General features: G+C 50.8%; 1 protein-coding gene across 6 annotated transcripts in view; it reads left to right on the top strand.

The window, feature by feature from the left end:
- The window catches only part of Itpk1 (inositol-tetrakisphosphate 1-kinase), a 133,732-nt gene that overhangs the window by 51,503 nt on the left and 58,764 nt on the right, over nucleotides 1–23,465 (top strand). Inside the window, exon 1 of one of the 6 annotated variants that reach the window (XM_008764842.4) lies at nucleotides 7,518–7,819. The exons of 4 other annotated variants lie outside the window; for them this stretch is intronic. In XM_008764842.4, the coding sequence (XP_008763064.1) occupies nucleotides 7,799–7,819 (21 nt within the window). In that variant the 5' untranslated portion in view covers nucleotides 7,518–7,798. Of the gene's footprint in view, nucleotides 1–7,517; nucleotides 7,820–23,465 lie in introns of those variants that run through there. One more of the 6 variants, XM_063262333.1, reaches the window with a different exon arrangement.

Raw genomic sequence — 23,465 nt, 5'->3', positions numbered from 1 at the left:
TGTTTCACCTACTTCTCACTAATGAGGTAGCAGGAAAAAGAGCATCTACTGTCTCACAGAAAACACGGCTCCTTGGCCACATCCCCTTCTCCTTTCCAGGTACCTTCAGCTTTCCAGTAGGGAGCTGTGGCAGTCAGCCATTTTCTGACCAAGAAGTGGACCATGTCATAGAAAACATGGCAGCATGGGAACTTGAAAAAAAAAAACCCTCAGTTTTCACTGATATCAAGCTGTTGAAGCACCTGAGATCCGTACCTCCAGGACTTTGCTTTATGACGGGAGCTGGTTTGGGTCTTCATTTAAACCCAAGCACCTCTTTACTTTACCATTCTGAGCTTGGAGGAACCTTTTTTTTTTTTTTTTTTTGCTATAAGAAAATTCCATCTGGCCATGGTGATGATGCACACATTTAATCCCAGCAGTTAGGAGGCAGGGGCTGGCGGATCTCTGAGTTCAAGGACAGCCACGGCTATGCAGAGAAAGTGTCATTAGGATGAAGACTAGCTATCGATCACTGAAGCAGAACTTTGAAGGGTGAAGTTGCTGGTCATAGAGAACTTGGCACTTAGGATCTCAGTGCTAGTGTGGATAGTTCAGGTCCTTTGGGGGATGACTGCTGGGTGTCAGTCTCTTTTAGACATGCTTTAGAGGCAAATTATGCCGGTGCACGAGAAGTGTAAAGGTCTTGGAGAGGCCATCGGACACTCCTATCTTGAACATAGGTAGAAAGGGAAAGGGAGCTTCAGTCAACAGCTGAAGGTCTAGAGAAGGTCTAGAGACAGGGCGGAGGGGTTTCAGGTCATTGAAGACGCATTGGGAATATTTCTTCAGGCTCTCTGAGAAAATTATTTTGGGTAAGCCCTTGCCAACTCAGGAGAAGGTGGCTGCCAGCACTGTATCCCCTTGGCTTATCAGCTTCCCTGAGCCAGGACTCGGCTTGAGGCTCGAGGCTGGCTGGGGTGGTTGGCCCTGATTGATCTGACAGGTCCTGTAACTTTCAGCTGAGGCTGAAAAGAACTGAAGCTTATTCTCAGCTCCTGAGGCCGGGAGTTTGAAGTCAGTGTGTTGACAGGACCAGACTGCCCCCAGAACCTCCTAGAGTAGTTCCTTCTCCTCCTCCAACTGCAAAGGGAGGGGTGCCATGGTTTCCTGGCCTAGTCTCTGCCTCTCTGTCTTCCCATAGCCATCTTTTGTGTGTAGGTCTATTTTGAGAGAGGGAGAGAGAAAAGTGAAGAGAAGAGAAGAGGCCCTTAGGAATGCTGGCTACCTCCTTTTGAGGGGTGGCCTGTATAGCTGGTTAGTTAGTTAAAAGTAGCTGGCAGGGAGCCTCCCCAGAGCTGGGATTATAAACACATACCCCCTCCTCTCTCTCCCCCTCCCTCCCTCCCTCTTTTAATTTTCACATGCATTCTGGGGATCCAACTCAGGTCCTGGGCCCCCAAAGCAAATGTTTTCCCCCCCGAGCTGTCTCTCCAGCCCTGATTTTTCCTTTTCTGAGGAGACCTAGATTAGCATGACTTCTACGACCTGCGTTACCTCAACTTGATATTTGCAAGTTCCTGTTTCCAAATACAGTCACGTATTCAGCTGCCGGAGGTGAGGACTTTAGCTTGTCTTGCCGGGGGACACTATTCAACCCATGTGTCAGTTACTAGTCCATGCAATGTGATATTCTCATTGGTCAAGCCTGTATCTCGTATCTATACCTTTAAATTGGGGAGGAAGACCCTCCGAGGGAACTTCATGGCCACAGGCCTCAGCTTCAAGGCTATTAGAAGCAGCAGGGAGGGGTCACCAGCATGGGGGGGGTGTTGTGGGGGGGAGAGGGCTTGAGTGATCTTTCTTGTGATCAGCCCATTCTTCTGCCCTGGAATAGTCCACTCCCCCAATTCTATCCTTTGACTTGGAAAAGGGCACTTAGGTAGGAGACAGAAGAAGAAAGCCAGCCCAACGCAGTAGAAGCCTCTCATGCCACCCCCAACCCTGCCCTGTCCTCACTGGCTGAGGCCTGGACCGAGGCCAGCCTTGGTGCTGTGTGCGTCCGTGTACACCTTGCACCTTATGAGTGCTCTCTTGAAGAGCGCTGTTGCGGTAGAGCCCGGGTAGGTGATGTCATCAGAGAGCTGGAAACTGACGGGCACTCCATTGACAGTCTTATTTATTGATGTGGTCTCCATCTACCTCGGAAGGCAGTGAAGATGCCACGAGGCAGGTGTATAGGTGACGGAGCTGGTGGAAAAAAAATCCCAGTTCCCAGGTTCTCCCTTTCCAGTTGGGCACTCTTTTGGTGATACATTTGGCTGTTGGGTTTTATTTCTTCCTACCTAACCCACTATGGAAGGTCCTGGGTGGGGCACCAGAGCTCTTGTTCAAGCCTGAGAAATGACCTGGGCTCTGCACCCTTACCACTTCCTGTATGCTGGCCTTATCACCTTTGCTACAAGGACATGGCTCACAATTTCCTTTTATTTAGAGCTCATGGGGTGCCATGTGGGAGAAGAAGCTGCAGCCAGGCCTGCCCCACGCAGAGCCTGGTGCTACCATTGGGCCCCAGAGTTAGTGTTATTTTCCATGCCTGTTCCTTCCCTACAAACAGGAAATGGGACAGCCCCCAGCCTGTGCAGGGGTTGGGATGTCCCTGGGTCGATGTCCTGCAGGCTGCTTTATGAGTACCTCAGAGCCTGAGCACAGGCCACAAGAGTGTTCAGGCCTGAGCTAATGATTGCTCCGAGGGGGTGGACCCCCTCCAGTGGAAGGGCTGGTGGCCGAGAGCTCTTTGTATGCACTGTGGAGAGCCTGGGGCCGGGTACCCCGCTGTGTGCTGTGTCCTGGTCACCCAGGGGAGTGAGCTGCTTTAGAACATTTTCAAGAGGAAAGGTAATTTGTCGGTGCTTACCCAAGGTGGACTGGCTTTTTTGCCCAAAGTGGAGACTAGATTCTGAAGTTAGTTCTGAAACAACCACAAAACATCTGAACTAGAGAGTATAAGTCCTCCATTTAGCTCTGGTCCTGTGACCCAGTTCACTGACTGCACACAGGCAGACACCCTGGTGTTCTCGTGGTTTGAGCGTTATGGTGCCCACTCTCCACCTCTCTGCGCCCTGTGTTCTAGTCATTGGTTGCAGAGCCCTGTGGGAGCACCATAGGGAGCTCAGGCCTTCTTGTCCTCAGCAGAGCCCTTTGGGGACCTCAAGGGAGCTGAATTAAAAGGCCTCACTGACTTGGCCCTCTGGCCTTCCAGGCTGGCCGGTGGGTCCAGCACTCAGTGGGACTGAGCGCAGAGAGGGACCTGGTCCCTGCTTATCCTTCAGTTCTGTACTATCTTTGTGTGACTAGCTAGGCCATGATGCCTGGCAGGCTACTGCTGGACTTGGAATGTAAGCTTAGGCAAAGGTTCTAGGCATGGGCTGTGAATTTAGGGCTGTTAAAATTAGGTAGATCTCACCAGGGTGGGTCTAATGCTCCTGCCCTGGATCTGGGGCTGGATCTGGGGCTGGTTTCATGCTCAGCAAGACTCTCTTCTGGTTGGACTGAGGCCAGAGGCCACGCCCCTCTTCATACTCTACAGAGCTGGCGTTCCTTGGGCCAGCTCCTCCCCTCCTCTTCCTCCTTTCTTTTTCCTCCAGGATCTGTGGCCCCGACATGGTAGTGCTTAGTCATTTAATACTGTGAATGACCCCAGGTGGCTCTGAGTCCTGTGTTTGCAGGGCCCTGTGACTCCAGCCCCAGAATCTGTCCGGCAGCTGTCAGTCCTTCTGCAGTCACTTCGTTGGCCAGGGTTGTGAGTTAAGTTTTCACACTGGCTTTCTTGGTAATTACCAGCCTTACTTAGTCACTGTCCTCTTCCCTTTGGCTGGGCCTCAGCTTCCCTTTCTGTGCAGAAGGGGTTGGACTCTGTTACAGACCGGTGACTCAGACGGAGCCAGGCCTTTGCCCCACCAAATGTTTTACGTTTTTCTTTAAATTCACTGTCAACATGTACACCAATCGTTCTGTTCTTGTGCTGGCCAGCCTCATGGCCATGTCTGCTGTGACCATTTCAGGTTGATGCTCTCCGGGTCTTCTGAGGCGCCCCTGCAGCCTCTGGCTCTGACGTCCAGAGTGTCGAGGCAGCAGAAGGGAGAAGTGAGAGCTGATTGCTCCCCAGAGCTGAGGACCTGGGTTTGATAGAGGAGGCTTTTTATTTGTCCCAACCTTGGGTGTGGGAAGGAGTATGGGTTAGCAGACTTGGTGGCTAGAGATATCTAAGGAACAAAGCTTCAACCAGGATGGTAACAAGGTGCATGCAGGGGTCAGAGAGAGAAAGAAGAACTAACAAGCAGTCTAACTTGGAGAGTGTTCCCTGCAGGGCTCAGTCATGATACCACCCTCTGTTGTTGGGGGTCAAGAGACGCTGTGGCTTACGGTGCCCCCTGGAATTTCTGTACTCTTCTGTGACTTGGGCCTCACTTCAGCAGCCCTGCAGCCCTGTGGTTCATTGGTCACAGATGGCAGATTTCCATTGAGCCCTAGATGGGACTTACCACCTACCGCTTAGTTGAGGCTGCCCAGTTGTGGGCACATAGTTCTTCTGGTGCCCTCTGTTCATCTGAGAGAGGGCATTTTGTACCCGGATATCATTGCCCGTGTGCCAGATGTGTGTGGATTTCCTATTGGAAGTCGCCCCTAAATGAAAAAGTGGTCGGTGGGGCGACTGTGGGTGTTGGGAGTTTTAGAGTGGTCAGAAGAGTAAGCATGAACCCTTTCTGTGCATACCAGGGTAGATTTGCAGGCTGGCACCCTGATCATGTGATCCACTGAGCTCCTGTTTCTCGCCTTTGTGTCTTAACTCATGTAGGTTGATTTCTATATGCAGGTGAGGGCTGGCACAAGTTAGGTCAAGGCCATGTTTGGACAATAAAAAAATAAAATGGGGACAAAGCTTTTATAAGGCAGGAGAGAAGGGGAAGGAGAATCAAGATGGAGATGGGGAAGGATGACCTGGATCTGGGTGGTCTTGAATTGCCAAGGTAGTTGGGATGGGTTTCTGTAGGCAAACTTACCTTATTTAGGTGGGCGGTTTATATCTTTATCACTTGGTTGTGAGTTTATTGTGTGAATTGAGAATTTAACATCTAAATCTGATTGTTGAGTCTTGATTTTGCCAGGTAGCTGTAACCAGAGAGTTCGAGGCTAGTAGAGAGCCGCAAGGAGAGATACTAACCAGAGATAAATCATGGATAGTTCCATATGGCCCCATGGGTGCTGGATCTAACTCTAGGGACCGGCGTGGTACCTTGCCATGCTGGTATGGCCCCTGGACCACCTGGGTCAGAGAGTACTTGGGGTCAGCGTGGAGTCACTGAGATAAAAGTACCTTGCAGTGCCATGTGGCCCTATGGGTGCGGGCACCAGAGCAGGTCAAGAGGGAACCATTTTTTAATAATTACTGCAACAAACTCACCTGTGGCCTACTTGGCCATCCTAGGTCAATGTTTAAGCTGATGCCAAGGTGTGTCAAAGGTTCTCAAAGTGTAGGCTTTGGTGGGAAGCTAGCCATGGCTGCCTGAGAGTTTGCTTTTGAAGTGAAATCTGAGAGAGGATTTAAGTTCTGTTCCTCGGGGTGGGGGGAGGGAGGTGGTGGGGGGGGACCCTGCTCTGCCCAACCAGCTCCCTCTGTTCCGAGTTCCCTGTCCAATCTGGATCTCCCACAAACTGCAGGCTTGGCAGCCCCAATGGGAGATGGAGATGGCCGGCACAGGCCTGAGTGTGGATCTTTGCCTCTGTGCTGTCAGGACCCAGCTCATCTTGTTTCTGTTCCCAGCCTTGTCTCTTGTCCCATCCAGGGTGTGTGTTTGAGTAAATGGTGGGACTGCACACTCTATCTTTTTGGCAAATGACTCTGTGGCAAGGGCACCTCAGGGGACCTGAAAATGAACGTCCCTGTGGTATCAGGTCATCCAGGCAAGAGGACCTGTGCTTGTTACTAGCCACAGATGAACAGTGACTGGCTGATCACTGGGAATAGCAGAGTAGAAAGGTGTCTTTTTTTGTTGTTGTTGTTGTTGTTGTTGTTGTTGTTGTTGTTGTTGTTGTTGCCTGTGTTTGAAGCTTGGGTTGTTACTGTGAAATCCAGGACATGTATTTGCATTCTTAGGGGGAAAGGACTAACTAGCCCTGTTGCATTGGGTGTTATAAAGAGAGAGACATTTTTGTTTTGTTTTTCATTCATTCATTCATTCATTCATTCATTCATTCATTTGAGACAGGGTTTTGTTTTTGTTTTTTTGTGAGGCCCTGACTGTCCTAAAACTCACTCTGTAGATCAGGCTGGCCTCGAACTCATAGATTTGCCTACCTCTGCCTCCCAAGTGCTGGGATTAAAGGTGCGCACTACCATGCCCAGCGCATGAGAGGAACAGATTAAATCCATGGAGGTTCAGCGTCATAACCTTCGGCACTTCGTGGGGTGGGTGACATCACTTCTCATTTGTAGGCACCATAGCATTCAGTGCAATGGGGGACACAGACACAGTGAGATGAGAGTCTTGCTTCCTGGAGATTAAGGTTAGAGGACATTGTCAAGGACTATAGTAGAGGTGCACTGTATTTTGGGGGTTCCTAGCATCTGACTCCTCCCAGTTTACACGCAAGGATTCTCTTCTGTATTCTAGATTTTTTTCCCCCTCTAGCCTTAGAGGCCAGACCCAAAGGACCTTGTTTTCAGTGGGTTCTTCGGGACACTTGTCATGGTATCTCTACAGCACGGGAAACTTGTAGGTGAAGAATGGTGGACACTGTGGTTGGATTTGGGCAGGGCGTTGGGCCTCACTAGCTGCTGCTGGGAATAATTTTACGTACCCTTGGGCCCTGCTGGCTTCTGTTGAAGTGCCTGGTTTCTGAGCAGGCCTCTTCTGGCTCCCTGCTTTTCCTGAGCTGCACAGTAGCGTTCAAGTGAGGCCCCTTGTTACTCAGGCCAGCCTGGTGAGCTCTGTTGCTTACACCCTAGATGCTGACCCCCTAGGATTTAGAATAACACTTGCTGTGCACAGGGAACCCGGTCCAGAGAGAAGGGATGCCTTCAAACCAGCAGGGAAGATCATGGAAGGGTTTGGGAAGGAGAGAAGGGGGATTTTGTAGCACAAGGACTCAGAGCCCCAGGGGGGTTATGGAAGAGGCTGGATCCTGTTTATTGTGGTGAGAGAACACGGCCTTTGTGCATACAGAGGACTGCTCCTTTCATGGTCTTCATTTGTTCACAGAAGTTATGGAGTAGGGTCAGACCCCCTCACATCCGAGCTTGCTAGCTCCAGCCTGGCCCTGGCTCAGTAGCTTCTTTGAATCTCATTCCTCACAGTGAATGCAAATGACACTGTAGTGACAAGCCTGGGCTCCCCTAAGCCCTGGGTCAGGCCCTGTGTACCTGTGTAGCTTGGGACAGGCAGCATGAGGTGGGGTGCCTATCTCATCTCACCTACAGTGTAGTCTGTGTAGTGGGCCTCAGTTTCCTCTCATATTTGTGGATGTGTGGTTTTGGGAAGTTAGTAAATTTCTTCCCAGGCCAGCCAGCCAGTAGCCACCTCCAGGGCTGTTTTTAGTTTTCCTGGCTCCCAGGCCTGGCTGGTTCCCACCACTTCATAGGCCTGACCAGAGGGTGACGGTCACAGAGAGTGAGCGTGGCAGTGATCCAGGGTAGGCACAGAGCCACTTCCTGCTCAGGGAGTGCCAAGCAGCTTCCGGCTTCCCAGAGTGCTGGGGGCATTGAAATGGCCCTCAGAGAGGCAGAAGGCAGCAAGCAGGCGAGAACTAGAGGAACCTCATGCTGAAGCCGGAGAGGCAGGTGTGTGGGTGGTGTAGATGCTGGTATTCGGGGGAACTTGGTGTCTTTGTGAGACGGCTGGGCAGGAATGGTGGAGAAGCTGTGTACTCAGGCTAACCTTGAACTCGCTCCGTAGACCTGGTGGGCAAATAACTGTTTGTCTTTCCTGTCGAGTCCTGTGTTGCCTTTGTACCTCCAGAGAGCCGTGGGCCCCCAGACCCTACTTTGACAGGGAAAAGCAACTTTGCTTCATGAAACCAGTCTGAGCTCCGTGTCTCCCAACATGTATCCTCTAAGTCCCCAGTCTTCCAATCTATGAAATGGGTACGAATCCTGTGTTGTATTTTTCTCTGGGTAATGAAGATCGCAATTTTAAAAACCAAGGCAGTTCAGCCCCAAAGGAAATCAGCATCGCTGGGATTCATAAATATACCTATGGTCTGAGTGGGAGGAACAGCCTAACCACTTCTAGACCTTCTTTCTCTGGTGACAAAAGGGGACAGTGTGGGAGGGTAAGGTTGGGGGACGACTCTCCTGGACACAACCATGAGCAAAGAGCAAGGTGTGAAGGCAGAGCTGGGGGGGGGCACTAGACTTTGGCACCCAGAACCTTGGCTTCATTGGGTAAGAGAGGGAAAGTCTGTGGTGTTAACCATGGTGGCATACTGTGACACTGGGGTAAGGTGAGGGTGTCAGAGAATTCTCTAAAACTCAGGGGACGTCTTCCTTAGGATGCCACCTCAGTTCAGGTGAGAATAAAAGGCAGGAAATAGCCCATAACTTTTAGGAAGAATTCTCAGGGGGCCTTATTTTCTGCTGTGCTCTGGAGGGAGACGCCCCTTCCCCCTGAGCCTGATCCTTTGTGGAAAGTGCTTTTTCAGTCTTAAACTTACTCCACTCTCTTTTCCCCTCTAACAAGGGCATATGGGTGTAATTTCCTTTTCCTGTGTTATTATAATTGTACAGTTGGAAGCAGCCAAATGTTAAATGGTGGGAATTGGTTCAATAAATGACATTGTATTGACCTTTTGCTGGTAGCGCTTTAGAAGATACAAAGTATCTTAGGAACATGTTCCTCACAGCCTGTTATCTAGAAGTGGCATCCAAACCTGTTTCCCCTTGGGAGGGGGGGGTTAAAGGAGTTGGAAGGATGTATAACAAGATGTTACCAAAGGTCTCAGAAATCGATCGTTTGGCATAGGTAAGTGGGGGTTTTATACCCCTTACAGCAGCTGTAAATTGGATTGAGGAGGAGGAAAAGCATTTTGTAACATGCATTTCCTTACAGTGGCATGGGACTCTGCCAAGCAACCCAGGAGAAACCTCAGGTCTGAGCCCTAGGCCTGCAGAGGAAGTGGCACCTGAGTCCTTTCTGGCTTCAGCCCCCAGATCTGCCCTTAACTGGGAGCTGGGTTTGAATCTCAGCCCAGCCCTGTGCATTGAGTTCCAGCTTGGCCTTCAGTTCCTTGAGGGCACAAGGGACTGGCTGACTCACAGATGACTGTCCAAGTGGGCACAGAGGGTATTACCAGTCCCGGTTACTTGGGCCTAGAGCCAGGCCCCAGAGCCTTGTTGGCTTTTATTTTCTGACTGCCATTTCTACTGTGAGGCCCAACCTCTGTGGGTCTTGAAATACTTTTAATGATTTTTAGTAGACATTGAATTTTAATTGGAAGTCAGTATGGGTTTGGTCCATAGCCATCTCTGAAAAGAGGCATATTTTCTCCTGTTCATCATGTCATTGTTTTGGTCCCCGTCCCCTCCCTTTCATGCAGGTGGGATCTGATGTCTTTTTTTTTTTTTTTAAAGACATGAGGGTCTCCCTTACGTAGCTCAGGCCGTCCTGGAATTTGATATGTAGACCTAGACCTGTGTTTGAGGCTGGCCTCAGCTCACAGAGATCCACCTGCATGGATGAAAGGCCTGTGCCACTACCACTACCACATCACTGCTAAGTGGTGGCCTTCCCCTCTCCTGTCAGCTTCTTACAGTGTAAAGCAGGTGGTTAGGAGATTTACTCTGGATAGGAGCTTCTTCTGCAGTTCCCAGTATCTGGGACTGGCTGGATCCAGTATAGTAACCACCCAGAGGGTAGGGGAACAGGGCAGCAGCCTCAGGGGTCCTCTTGTCTGGTAGCCTAGCCCTGCAGACTCCTCTGATAAGTAGGGGTCATTGGTTTAGCAAAAAAGGAGCATTGTTAATTTACAGGGGCATTGTCAGGGGGAAGCATTGTGTGCCCGGAGGCTTTCCCGACTGTCGTTGAGACACTGGAACTTACACCCCGTGGCAAGGTTTCTTCTGGTCCCTTGTGCCAGCTAGCGTCTTTCATCCCTAATCCCTCTCTGTCTGGAGAGGTTTTCCTTAGCTCCTCCCCTCCCCAACCTGCCTCAGTACTGAGGCACTGAGTGGGAGAGAAGGCAGTTTGTTGTGATGATCCCTGGGCAGCAGCTTAGTGCTCCTCGGGGAGAGCCCTCAGCTGGTCGGGGACTGAGTCTGATGAGTCATGAGCCACATGGGTCTCAGAAAGCTGAGGGTAGGTTGGGGGTGGGGTGCATGGGGAGACTGTCACCAGCCATGACAGGTTTCTAGGGCCAGATGGGGCCCGTATCCCTGCCAGCATCGTGGTTGTCACATTTTGTTTTGGCTATGTTAGTTTGAAAGGCGCTGATATTGGGAGCCCAAGCCCACATTAGTTACCCTTTGTTTTTTTGATATCTTTGGTTTTATCTTGAGTTTCAAGAGGTGCCTGAAATTCTTCTCATAGTGACTTAGAGAAGCTATCCCGGAGCCCTGACCATTTCAGATGGGGGCAGGTGACCCAGGCTAGGAATGGCTGCTCCCAGCAGTGACTCCATGGCTCTCTTATCTGTTCTCACAGCCCTCTGGACATGGGTTCCTCTGGGAAGGGTAGGTTCACTTAGGAAGCGGTGGATTTGGGCTTGGTGGACACCTTCCAGGGCAGCTGTCTATTTCCAGACTCTAAGGATGTTACTTAGGAAGGAGAAATTTTTGAGTTAGCCTCCCCAGTGTTCAAGGTAAGCTGGGACAAAGAGGCCACTTAGAACCATGTGGTCACTTGAAATGTCTAGGCTCACTACCCACATGACCCAAGATGCTGGCCCTCCCACATGCTGGTTCGGGTCTGCCTGCCTGCCTGCCTGCCTGCCTGCCTGCCTGCCTGCCTGCCTGCCTGCCTGCCTGCCTGCCTGCCTGCCTGCCTGCCTGCCTGCCTTCCTTCCTTCCTTCCTTCCTTCCTTCCTTCCTTCCTTCCTCCCTCCCTCCCTGCCTTCCTCCCTTCCTGCCTTCCTTCCTTCCTTCCTTCCTTCCTTCCTTCCTTCCTCCCTCCCTCCCTGCCTTCCTCCCTTCCTGCCTTCCTTCCTTCCTTCCTTCCTTCCTTCCTTCCTTCCTTCCTTCCTTCCTCCCTCCCTCCCTGCCTTCCTCCCTTCCTGCCTTCCTTCCTTCCTTCCTTCCTTCCTTCCTTCCTTCCTTCCTTCCTTCCTTCCTTCTTTCCTTTCACATTCTGGTTTCTTATAGGGAACAATGGAGCTAATAACCAAAGAAAAAGGCTCTGGCAGAAGACTACTCCAAGTTAGCAGAGCCCTGCCTTTGCCGTCTCTTGGTGCCAAGCAGGACCAGTACGTGGTGCTACAGGGCACCAGGCTCCCACCAGCTGGGCCTGCTCCCACCCACAGCAGCACTGAATGTGCCTGATAGACCATGCTTTCCTACTCACTAGGGTCTGGCGTGGCCTTGTGGGATTGTCCTTCTTCCTGTTTCCCAGGCAACACTGATTTTTTTTTTTTTTAAGTTGTCTGCTGACCTCCCCAACCTCCTGGCTGATAGGCAACATTTCCATGTTTACTTGGGACTTAATGGTGAGTGTGGTCAATAGCATCCACCTCCTGAGTGGACGTGAGCCCAGCTTGAATTGCTGTCTTATTCCTACCATATCCTTGGGCATTCAGTGTTTGTTTCAATGGCACACTGTGTCCTCTCTGAAGGGAGGGTCTGAAGCCTTCTCCCCCACCATTCGTCCTCCTGGTGTAAGGAGGGAGCACTGGTTACTTATGTGAGTGCTGTGACACCCATTTCACTTTTTGGCCCTTCTTGGTGGGTGGGCCACTACAAGTCTACACAGCCAGCACAGACATTCCTTGAGCCACCGCCTCTTACATGACACAAAGGTTCCGAAGGCATCCCCGAAACAGGCCCTGCCCTCCAGGGGAAAGAAAGCTCAGTACCTCCGATGTCCAGCATGGAGGAGCCTGCCTCATCATCCACCCTAGGGGAAAGCTCCCTCAAGCGTACAAGTGAACAAGAAGATGGAGGGACTGAGGCCACCTTCTCGAGGCAACTGAAGAATCTCCAGAGGGCAGGAACATTTTTGAGAAAGAGAGGTTCTGAGTCTGAATTGAGAAACTTGGGAGTCCATCTGCATCCCGGTGAATATGATGGTTTTGCCCTTCATGGAGCCGACTTCCCCTCGTCGTCGTCGGCCTGCTTCTGCAGGGCCCTGGAAGGTAGTTGCCATAGAAACTCCTGGTCTCTGCGGGTGGTGTGTGGCTGAAGCCACCTCCCAGTTCATTCCAGCCTGCTTGGTGAAGGGTTCTGAGAGGGGCCGTGGGAGAAAGGCATGAAGCTATGGATTAGGAAACTGGAAAGCACTGGCCTACTTTTGGCCTTCACATTTGGACGGGGACCTGGGACCCCAGCATCAGAGACCACTCCTCTTCAGTTTACCACAGTGGAGAAAGACCAGGAGCCAGACTGTATCCCAGCCTATGACTGGAGCAAGCCCTGAGCTCCTTCACACTGACCCCAGCCCATAGTTCTAGCCGTGCGGGCACTGTGTGTCCTTGTTTCTGCTGTCCCTTTCTGTTCCTTCCCCTTGTTCGTGTTCTTGTCCCAGATCTATCCAGGCTGCATGAGGGCCCTCCTGCCCCCTGTCCTGTACTGCAGGCTGGTCCCCCTTCCTCAGGGCATCTCATCTGGTCGTCAGTGTGGTTACGATGCTGTACCCTCCCAGTGTGCTCACAGCTCCAGTTTTCTCTAGCTACTGTTTGGATGGGAAGCCACCCCATCTCCTTGTACTGAAGTGAGGCCCATGGCTTCTGTGGCATGCTCCCCCAGTCCTTGTGAGGCCTATGGCTTCTGTGGCATGCTCCCCAAGTTCTTGGTGAGGCCCATGGCTCCCCCAGCATAGTTTTGCTGGTTCAGCTTCCATTCATGAGAACCCATCTACCTTGTCCCTGCTTGCCCTCAGCTTAGTGAGATCAACCAAGGTCCTACACTCTGATTGCCATGACAACAAATGACACGTAGTCACAGACCTCTCAGAGTCAACTGGGGCCCTTCCTGCTGAGTATGTGGATGTCATTTGTGGACCCGGAGAACCTCAAGCCTGGCCTATTGTGATGACCCAGGGCACAAGCACATCTGTTGTTACCATCCCTGGGTCAAAACTTCTTAGTGGCTCACACTAGTGACCAGTGAGACAGAACCCTTCAGGGCCTTTACCAAAGGCCCCGGGACCACTCCTAGGAAAAGGGACTAGCTTCCCAGAATACGCAATTGTTGCTGGTTACCTGCTGCCCTGAGCTCCCACACTTTGTCTCATGGCTGTAGAGTCAGCAGTCACCCTCCTCCCCATGAATCTTAGTGATTTGTCAAGGTCACAGCTAGAGCCAGGCTGACAAGAGTCATCTAGGATGAGGCTAATTGGAAGTTGCTCTCACAGCACTGAGTGTGTGTGTGTGTGTGTGTGTGTGTGTGTGTGTGTGTGTGTCTGTGTGTGTCTGTGTGTGTCTGTGTGTGTCTGTGTCTATTCCACAGGGGTCCTCCCTGCCTAGAGAGGCAAAGTGGCAGAAGGTTTAGTTGGATCTCAACATTTCTTTGAATTCTACTTCATTCTCTGGAATTCTCCCAGATGAATGAGGCAGTTTTCAGCAATGCCTGTCTCTAGTTCAGCAGCCTGTTAAAGAAGACCATTAATACTCCTTGATATTATGTCAAATACCAGGTTGGCACTGCCTCAAGGGATGCTGTCTTTGGACTGGTGAGAAATGAATATAGAAAGAGCATTACCCTGAAGCTTCGGAAGGAATCTGTGGAGACTTTGTAGAACTTAGACTCCCAAGCTTTCACTCCTTATTGTTAACAAGGGTAAAAGGAGACTGTCTGGGGCTTGGGGAGTTCTTAGGCACTTTGGTGGGGGCTGCCAGTTGCTCTCTGGGAGGAACATGGAAAGATAAATGAAGCATTGAGACACTGAGATGCTTTCCCTCGTCAGCACAGAAAAGCATCCTGGGCCTGAAGCCAGGGCGGAGGAGAGGGGAGAAAGCTTGGAGCATGAAGCAGGATCTAGATGGGGATGGGCAGCTAGCTGTTCTCATACCACCAGATATACTTGGAGCCAGACCCAGAACATGCTCTGGGGACCCACCTCTTCAAGCTTAGACCTCAGGCTATAAACAGGGACAATGGTGGTTCAGGTTCACACAGGGATCCCCTGCCCGCTGCCACCTTCACAGCATTGCGGTTTGGGGGTTCTTATCTGGGCCCTCTGTTCTATGGAGCCATGAAGTGTCAGCTCTGAGCACCGTGCTCGTATGTGTTTACCTGAGGCATAGCAACCACATAGCTCACGAGTTGCTTCATACAGCTTCCAGAGTACTTTCTGGAAACAGGACTGTCAAATACCCCTCTGAGCCATCGGCACCTTCCCACCATCCTTGGAATGCCAGCTTGTAAATACTTTCCAGTTTTGTTTTGAGACAGGGTTTCTCTGTGTAGCCCTGACTATCCTAGAATTTTCTCTGTAGACCGGGGTGGCCTCAGATGCAGAGATCTGGCTGCCTCTGTCTCCCAAGGGCTGGGATTAAAGGCTTATGCCACCACCGCCCAGCTGTTAATACTTTCTAATTTAAAATATCTTATTAGGGCTGGAGAGTTGGCTTACTGGTTAAGAGTCACTTGTTCTTGGAAAGGACCTGAGTTCAGTTCCCAGCACCCGCATGAAGGTCTAGTACCTCTTCTTGAATGAAGCACACACATGGTATGCAGACATACATGAAGGCAAAACACGCATACACAGAAATTCAAAATAAATCTAAAAAAATTATAAAAATGTTTTATTAGTGTCGGTACACGTTTGTGTGCATGTATGTACACACAGCACTCAAAAGAAACAGCTTTCAGGAGTTGGTTCTCTCCTGAAGGTCAAACTCAAGCCATCAGGCCGAGTCGTCTCGCTGGCCTGCTGTTTTATTTTTCGAGAGTGTCTCACTGTATCGCACTGGCTGGCCTTAAACTCAAGGAAGTACTCCTGACTTCACCTCTCAAATGTTGGGCTAATAGGTGCCACCACGTTTGTCTAGTCAACTTCTAATCATGTCCTCAGCTCTGAGCTTCCTACCCTTCTTACCCCTTCATGTCCCTGTCCTCACACCCACACCGTTCACCATGTCATTCCAAAAGCGCCCAGATGTGCCCGTCTCATCTGGATCCCTCTCTTTGGGTCTCTGTCAAGTGCTGTTTCCATAAAGGGGCCTGCATTTGCTTGTTGGGGCTGCTCTGACAAAGAGCCACAGTCTGAAATAAGGATGTTCCGAGGCTTAGGAGGCCATAGTACAGGTCAAGGCACAGGCTTTTTCCTGAACTGTGAGGGGAGCCTGCAGCAGGCCCTTTCTGAAGCCTCCTCAGCTCTGATGGATTGTTGGCCTTCCTCGATTGCAGATGTGACACCCCATCTTTGCCTTCACTGTCAACTCGTGTTCTCCCAAATGTCTCCAGTGTGTCCCCCCCAGTGTAATGTCCCCAGTGTGTTCTCCAGGATATTCCCAGTGTGCTCTCCCAGCGTGTCACCTTCTGACAAGGATAGTAGTTTTTTTTGGATTGAGGGTCCACGCCACTCCAGCATGATGTCACCATAGTCAAATATGCAAGTGCTCTTTCAGACAAGGCCACGTTCTGGGATAATGGAGGTGAGGCCTTGGACAAGCTGTTTTCGTGGAGCCAGTTCCACTTGGACTAGGCCTTCTGTGATGAGTGTGTCCACTCTCCTTACCAAGCACCCCGGCTCTCTAACTTTACCATATTTCCTTGTTTGCTGACACCCTCCCTCTTGAGTTGCGGCGCTGGGGCAGTGCCAGCACAAAGCAGCCACCCAGGGGTGGTACTGGGATTCAGAAAAAGCAGAACACAGCATCGTCTTTTGTGCGACTCGTGAGTGTTTCTACTTTGTGCCTTTTAGACAGAGGTCGGGAGCGAAAGGGCTGCTGCGGTGAACACTCGATGTTCCCAGTGCTCATCCGGTGGGCACAGACCCCCTTCCAGATTAGTATTGTGCACGCCTTCCAGGAGCATGCTCAGTACAAACATGGCGTCCTTTCACATGGTGTCCCTTGACCTCAGTCTCTGCACCTCCTGGTGAACCGGAGCGAGAATATGTGTGGTTTGTGTGAGGCTGCAGAGGACGGGTAGTAGGGAAGGTAGGCAGTCTTGTATAGAGCGGAGTCTATATGGCCCATCCTGAGTTTATCTGGCCAGGGACTGAAGTACACGGCTTACCATGACCCACGTGTTCACTCTGACAGTTGATTATGTCGAGGAAGCTGCGACCCCGAGGACTGCTGATTGCTTGCTCTGTTACCCTGTCTTGTATGTGTGTGACACAGTCCAGTCTTCCAGACAGATGCTGAGAGGGAGTGTTCCCCAGATATTCATGGCTGGCCCGCAGCGACAAGACTTAGGCCAGGCTGCTGTGTGTGCTCTTCTGTTATGTCTGTGGGAGCCAGGATCATAGCTGTTAGTGGGCACCGAGCATTGCCGTAGAAAATCTCTGGGCCTCTTGAACACCGGTGGCCGTGTCTCCTTCCTAAGGATGGCCACAGGACTGGAACAAGGTAATTCCCAAGTCCTTGTTTGCTCCATAGCCCAGAAAATCCTGGGATCTTCTGCCCTCATTAGGCTGGAGTCTGCAACTCACTCTGGAGCCACCTTGGACTCAAGTTTGTTAACTTCTCTGGTAGGACGGACAGAGAAGCACCTCAGCCCCACCCGTACACCCAAGCCCAGTGCAGCGGTCCAGATCTGCGAGTGTTATGGAGAGAATATAGGCAGATCAGAAGGTAGTGGGTAAGGATTTGTGATCAGAAAGCATTTGGGTCTGTCCCTTTCTGGCGGTGACATTTTAGGACTGACCTAATCTTTCTCTAGCTTCATTTTTTTCCCCCCTGAGAACGATAGGGTAACACTTGTTTGGAGTTATGGTCGTGTACGTGCCATGTCTGGTACCGGTTATGTGGAGGGATGGGTGGAATGGTGCATCGGGTGGGCCCATGTTGCAAGTCTCTCCTGTCCCCAGTTACTCATTTAGTGCATTCTGATGCCCTGGGGGCAAGCAGGCACTCCTAGGCCATGCAAGGCCAAAGGGAGCAACCAGTCACAGATGTGACCTTAGAGAGGTCACAGAGGCAGGCCAAGGACTCCTTTTACAGCTCACAGTGGGCATGATTGGCCAAGCCAGACTATGTCAGCCTCTCTGAAAGAGGAGGCTGAGGGTGCCTTGGAGAGCTGGCATCATGCCCAGGCCCCTGAACCAAAAAGCCACTTCCTGTTTGTCATTGGAAGTGGAGGCGCCCCCAAGAACTGAGACTAATGAAGTGTTAGAGGGACTGAGAACAGAGAGGCCCCAGGACACGAGCTGGCATCTTCCATGGGTGGGGCCTCCTGAGAGCCTGTTCTGGGCCGGCTCATTGCTGAAGCTTTGCCAATGTCGCCTTGTCCAATGAGGAATGTAGGAGCCGATGCCAGGGCTCCATCAGACAGATGAGGAAACAGGCTTAGATGGGCTGAAGGTCACTGCCTACAGCTATCTGCCCTCCTTCATCAATTGTAGTCCGAGTCACCAAGATACAAAGGCCACTACCGTCATGGGGGTCCCAGTGAGAGACCCTCTGACTCATCAATGCAATGATTTAGGTACAGTGCTTGTAGGTGTGCCTGGCATAGAGCAGATTCCAATAGATGTTAGATACTGGCTGGATTTGAACCCAGACCCTTTTCTTCTACACCCATTCTACATACTGCTAACCTGATAACATAAAGTCAGAAAAACAAGATACTACCCTGGTTTGAAACCCTCTAGTAGCACAGCATGAGAAGACTCATCTTAACTAGTCCCGTAGGAACCCCCTCTGCTCTCCTCAGGGGAGATTATCACTTACATCGGTCCCTTGGGGTACACTGAGATGCTATGGGCATAGGGAGGTGGATGTCTGGAGCTCCCCTCTGCCCACACACTCCACAGCATACTGCATTGGATCACCTCCTAGCTTTTCTATGGCAGCTTGATATATAACTACCCCCGTCTCGGTGGATTTGATTTATTAATTTTGGGTGGTTATAAAATAATGCCCCGTGTGCTGGCTTGCCAGCAAGATTGGGAAACTCAAGAGTCCCAGTGCTGTGCTTGCTACAGGATACCTCCATTGGGATGGAGGGCTGGGGACGAGAGATCGGGAAGTAGTGTTTTGCTGGAGATGTCACTCCCTCCTACCGGAGTTTCCAGTCTAGAGCTCTAAGACTGGCTGAGATTCCCATCAAACTTACCACCAGGAGGCAAGAACTTGCCTCAGACATAATCTTCGGGCTGTGTTGTTACCGCCTGACACTTCCAGGAAAAGTGTCTAGCCACCACCACCTGAGGAGAGCAGAAGGTGTCTGAAACTGCTCTTTGGAGCACAGGACAGAACCCGAGGCTGGCCGTTCCTCTTGCTGATTGGTTATCCAATCTCAGCTTACTGTTTGGCTTCTGGAATCTTCTTCCTATGTGAGTGACCTCACATAAAAATGGTCACTGGGTCTCAGCTGCTTCAGATCGGGAGATTAGGGGAAATAATATGTGTGATTTGCTCGGTTCAGCACCTGGTATGGGGCCAGGCTCCTGTAGTTCTGGGGAAGGGATTACGTGGATCGTCCTGGCAGACAGCCAACAAGGATTACATTGAAGCTGGAGAAAAAAAATCTATCCTCACGTGATCTCAGCTGAAATCCCTGCCACTGACTTGTGCGTGGTGGGCTGGCTCTGCCCAGAGTGACTGCCTGATGTCTGGTATGTGCTGTGGAAGGATGCTTCCTTATCTTCCCTTTGCAGGTGAGGAAACCAGTCTGAGGGTGAAGGATACGCTCTCCCTAGGCCTGGGCCTGTGTGCATCCAGACACTCAGCCCCACTCTCTGATCCTTTAGTGTCCTCCTGCTTGGGAGGGGCCACCTTGTGCCTGGGGTGGCTCGGAAGGAAGATAATTGTCAGGGAGCTGAGGTAAGAGGACCCCAGAAGCCTTTCTCCAGTCCCAGTCTCCCAGTGCACACTCGGAGGACAGCTAGACCTGGATGTGGCCTGTGACTTCCCTGCATGCTGGATAGTGCTGCTAGGTCTTGTCTGTATTTGCCAGCTTGTGATGTGTGCCTTTCCTCAGGACAGGGAGAGATTGCCTGGGGTGTGTGTGTGTGTGTGCGTGTGTGTGTGTGCGTGCGTGCGTGTGTGTGTGTGTGTGTATGTGTGTTATTTCCCATCATGCTGTCTTGAGTCCCATGAACAGCAACAAGATGAACTGTCCTCTAGGCCAAAATGGCTGCCATCAGGGTCTTGCAGGCAGGTGGAGGGGATTGTGGGGCTTTCCTGAGTGCTGTAGAACAGCCAGGTTCATGTGTGGCTTGTTCAGGTTTTCAGCCTAATGATCCTTAAGCGTCAGGAAGTATTCTTTTCTTACAGGATAAATCTCTGTGGCCTTATTCTATCCAGATTCCAAACTATAGCTTTAAAAGCGCCTCCAAACCCCACAAGGCCCCCCACATGCTAGATCGAACGTGTCTTTCTTCTCAGTAAATGAAGGAAGAGATGGAGTGGGGGAACTTCCTGCTTATCAGTCAGGTGGATATGTAGTTCTGGGTTGTCAGGTGACCTGAGGTCCTGGAGACTGAAACAGTGACACCCCCTCCTTTCCCCCAAGCTCCTTCCACCTGTGACAGGGCCATCAGGGAAGGTGGGAGACTCATTAAACCTCCTCCCAAATGGCCGGAGCTCATTGCTCCTGGTCCTGGTGAGCCAGGGGCTATGCTGTTTTGTATCCTGGAGGTGGGACTTGCTCCTCCTTCCTATTCCAGTTTCCCACAGCAGATGTCTCCACCAAACCTCTTTGCTGCCATCTTGGTGGCTTCCCAATATCTCTCTGAGGTAGGTGGGCATGCCCACCACTGTACAGCCAATCCCTATCTTTCCACAGGAGTTCCGGGTCTTCACATTTGTCCATGTGGATTTTTTCGTAGCCATCTGGGAGTGGGCATTCTGAGACAAAAGCATGGCATGTAGGCATTCTGACTGTTCGTTAACTTGGCCCTTAGGTACTGGGCTTTTGCTCCTTTTCAGTTTTTTTTTTTTTTTTTTTTTTTAAAGCAAGGTTTCTACATAGTAGCCATGACTGTCCTGGAACTAACTATGTAGACCAGGCTGGCCTTGAACATACTTCTGTTTTGTTTGTTTGTTTGTTTGTTTGTTTGTTTGTTTATTATATGTAAGTACACTGTAGCTGTCTTCAGACACACCAGAAGAGGGCATCAGATCCCATTACTGATGGTTGTGAGCCCCCATGTGGTTGCTGAGAATTGAACTCAGGACCTCTGGAAGAGCAGTCAGTGCTCTCAACCATTGAGCCACCTCTCCAGCCCTGAACTCACTTCTGTTAGATTTATTTTATCCAGTAGAATATTTGTCTGCCAGCTTCTGCCTCTCAAGTTTGGGATTAAAAGGTGTGTGGCACTGTGTCTGGCTGTGTTTTTTACAACTCTTAAGATGACTTTGTTGTCTCTCCCCTCTCTCTTTCTCTGTGTGTATACCTGTGTAGGTGTCTGACTCTGTTTGTGTGTACATGCTCTGTTTGTGTGTGCATGCAGATCCTTGTGCATGTGGAGGCCAGAGGTAGATGCCAGTCAGCTATCTTCCTTGACCACTCTCTACCGTATTTTTTGAGGTAGGATCTCCTGGAACCTGGAGTTTGTCGATTCAGCTAAGCCCACTGGCCAGTGGGCTGCTGGGATCTTGTCTCCCTGACTTGCCCCTTAGTCCTAGGGTTACACATGCATGCTCTTGTACCTGCCTCTGACATAGTGACTGTGACTGGAGAAGGGAACTTGAGTTCTCACACTTAAGTAGCAGACACTTTTTAGACCATGCCACCTTCCCTTCCGGTCAATGATATTTTTGTCTCTTTTTCTGATTTAAATGTAAGTATTAATGACTATAATGTTACTGAAGGTATCAGGATGTGGTCTGGACTCTAGCTTCCCTAGCAAGCTGTGTTTGACCACCCACCTACCCATTAGATAGACAAGTTATAGTAAAAAGTAGAAGAAGATTTATTCTTCTCCATATGGAGAAGAAAAAGAAAGAGGCCCAGTGATGGCACCTGCCCCTAGCCAAAGTCCATCCCCAGGTTCCTGACCTGAGGGTCAGGTTTAAATAGTGGTTAAGACATTTGCATAACTGAGCATTCATGGCCAAGGTATGGATCCGCCCATTACTGTCTGGGCCAGAGTTGCTCCTGCAAGGTGGCCTGACAAGTTAGTTAGAACTGTATGGACTCTCTTCACAAAGGACAAGTTCTTCCTCTGACTGGCTCCAGGTGCCATCACGCTCAAAAACTGTCCATAGCTACCAATAGTCAGTAGCTGTCACAGTGGGAGTGTCATCTTTCTCCAAGTGTTAGGTTGGCCATGCTCAGTAGAGGGTCACACACCCAACACCCAAGAGCATATGGAGGGCACCAACTGTACTTGATGGCTTCAAAACAAGTCAAGTTGGGTAGGTAGGAAATCAGGGGTGGATTCTGGGAGGAGTGTGCGCTCGCGCGCGCGCGCGCGCGTGTATGTGTGTGTGTGTGTGAGAGAGAGAGAGAGAGAGAGAGAGAGAGAGAGAGAGAGAGAGAGATTTCATGATAGCGTAACTACTCTGGAAGGAATGAAGATGTTCAGTACAGTTCGTATGGAGTGGTGCTTCTGGATGGCTCTAGCTCTCGGAATGTTACTGGAGACATTAGGGTCAGCATGAATTCAGCAGACCTAACAAGCTCGGCTTGGGCTCTCACCTGCAGAATGCTTGAAGTTCTCCAAATGTCGGTGCCATGAGGCATTGTCAGCCTCGTCTGTGGAATAAAATGTTGTCTACTTTTCCGCCTTAATTCAATTGCTGCTGCTTACAATTGCCCTGGTCCCTGGGGAACTGGGGAACTGGGTCAGGGAAAAAAGGCACCAGCCTCCCTCTTTGATCTGGGGCAGAGGCCATCAGGATGACGGGTATCTCCCTTGGTTTAGTTTACAGGTTTGGGTGGCCAGACTCAGACTCCTGACTGTGGGACATGTGACATTTCTTTGGCAGGGGGTGCTTTATTCAAGAAGCTCTGGTGTCCTCCATCATCCTGCATTTGGAATCAAACCCACACAGAGACCCTACTGCCTTTTGGGGTCTATCCTTGAGAGGCCCAGACTGAGAGACCTACTTCTGTGCAGTATTCTGGGTCTTTAGCCAGATCCCAGGACTCTAATGGAGCCTAGAGATATACATCAGGCCTTTGATCTGGGACATTTGTCCTACTCAGCCTTGGCTAAGGCAAAACTTTTGATGTAGTGGGTCCCATTTGAAGTCACAGCTGAAAACACCATTCCCAGGCCACACGCGGAGAGGAAAGGGGAAGAAACCCTGAACACCCTTTGGTGTGAACAGAAGTGTAATGTCAGCAGGAGAGAAACCTGGGTTCCCACAGTGTGAGACTCCGTGCTCCTGGGCCTGTCACTGAACACCCCCTCCCCCATGTGACTCATCTTCTTCTGCACCCCGAGTTGTCAGTGCTCATTAGGAACACAGAGTGTAGCTTCCGGTAAGCATTGTGTGGGTGGCAGTTGTCATTACCAACTACAGAGAGCTGAGGTATGGCAGCACACTCTCTGAGGATGTCAGTGTGAACCAGTGCTCGTCTGACCCGTGCTGAGATCCTGTGGCATGGTATCACCAGAGGGGGTCAGGCTTTCATGTTGGTCACAATATGAACAGCAAGGAGGAGGAGATCTAACAGCTGACATTTATTGGACGTACCATACTCCTTGGCAAAGTACCATTAACAGGGGACTTGAATCCTTGCGTATAATGATCAGGGTTGGATCAGGTATGCAGTGGCGGTGTTTGTGCTGTAGAACGGTGAGGTCTCTGTAGGCAGGTGAAGGTCTGGGAAGGCGCTGGCCACGAAAGCCGGCCCTTGCACCTGGTTGATTTCCACTGCAACCTCAGTCGTAGTTTTGAACTCTGAAGTCAGGTACACCCTGCCATCTAGGAAGTCATGGATTTAGCATAGCAGCCTTGTGTCTCCATGATCCTGTGGAACAGTGAAGAACCCTGAGGGTCCAACTGACAGCAAGCCACAGAGTAGTGATAGAGGAGAGTTGCCCCAAGGAAGCAAGGTGTGTGGGGGTGAGGGGTGGGGAGTGGGGGCGCGGTCCACAGGCCCTGGGCAGTAGGTGGAAGAGTTAGCAGCAGACTCATTTTATGAATGGGGAAACTGAGATACAGTATAGTTAGGTGACCTTGGCTACCCAGAAATAATGGAGTTAGATGGGTTT

Source organism: Rattus norvegicus, chromosome 6 (assembly GCF_036323735.1).
Source record: "Rattus norvegicus strain BN/NHsdMcwi chromosome 6, GRCr8, whole genome shotgun sequence".
In the NCBI taxonomy this organism is placed as follows: Eukaryota; Metazoa; Chordata; class Mammalia; order Rodentia; family Muridae; genus Rattus; species Rattus norvegicus.
Note: the sequence above shows the minus strand (reverse complement) of the source record. Positions and strands in the feature narration are given on the sequence as shown.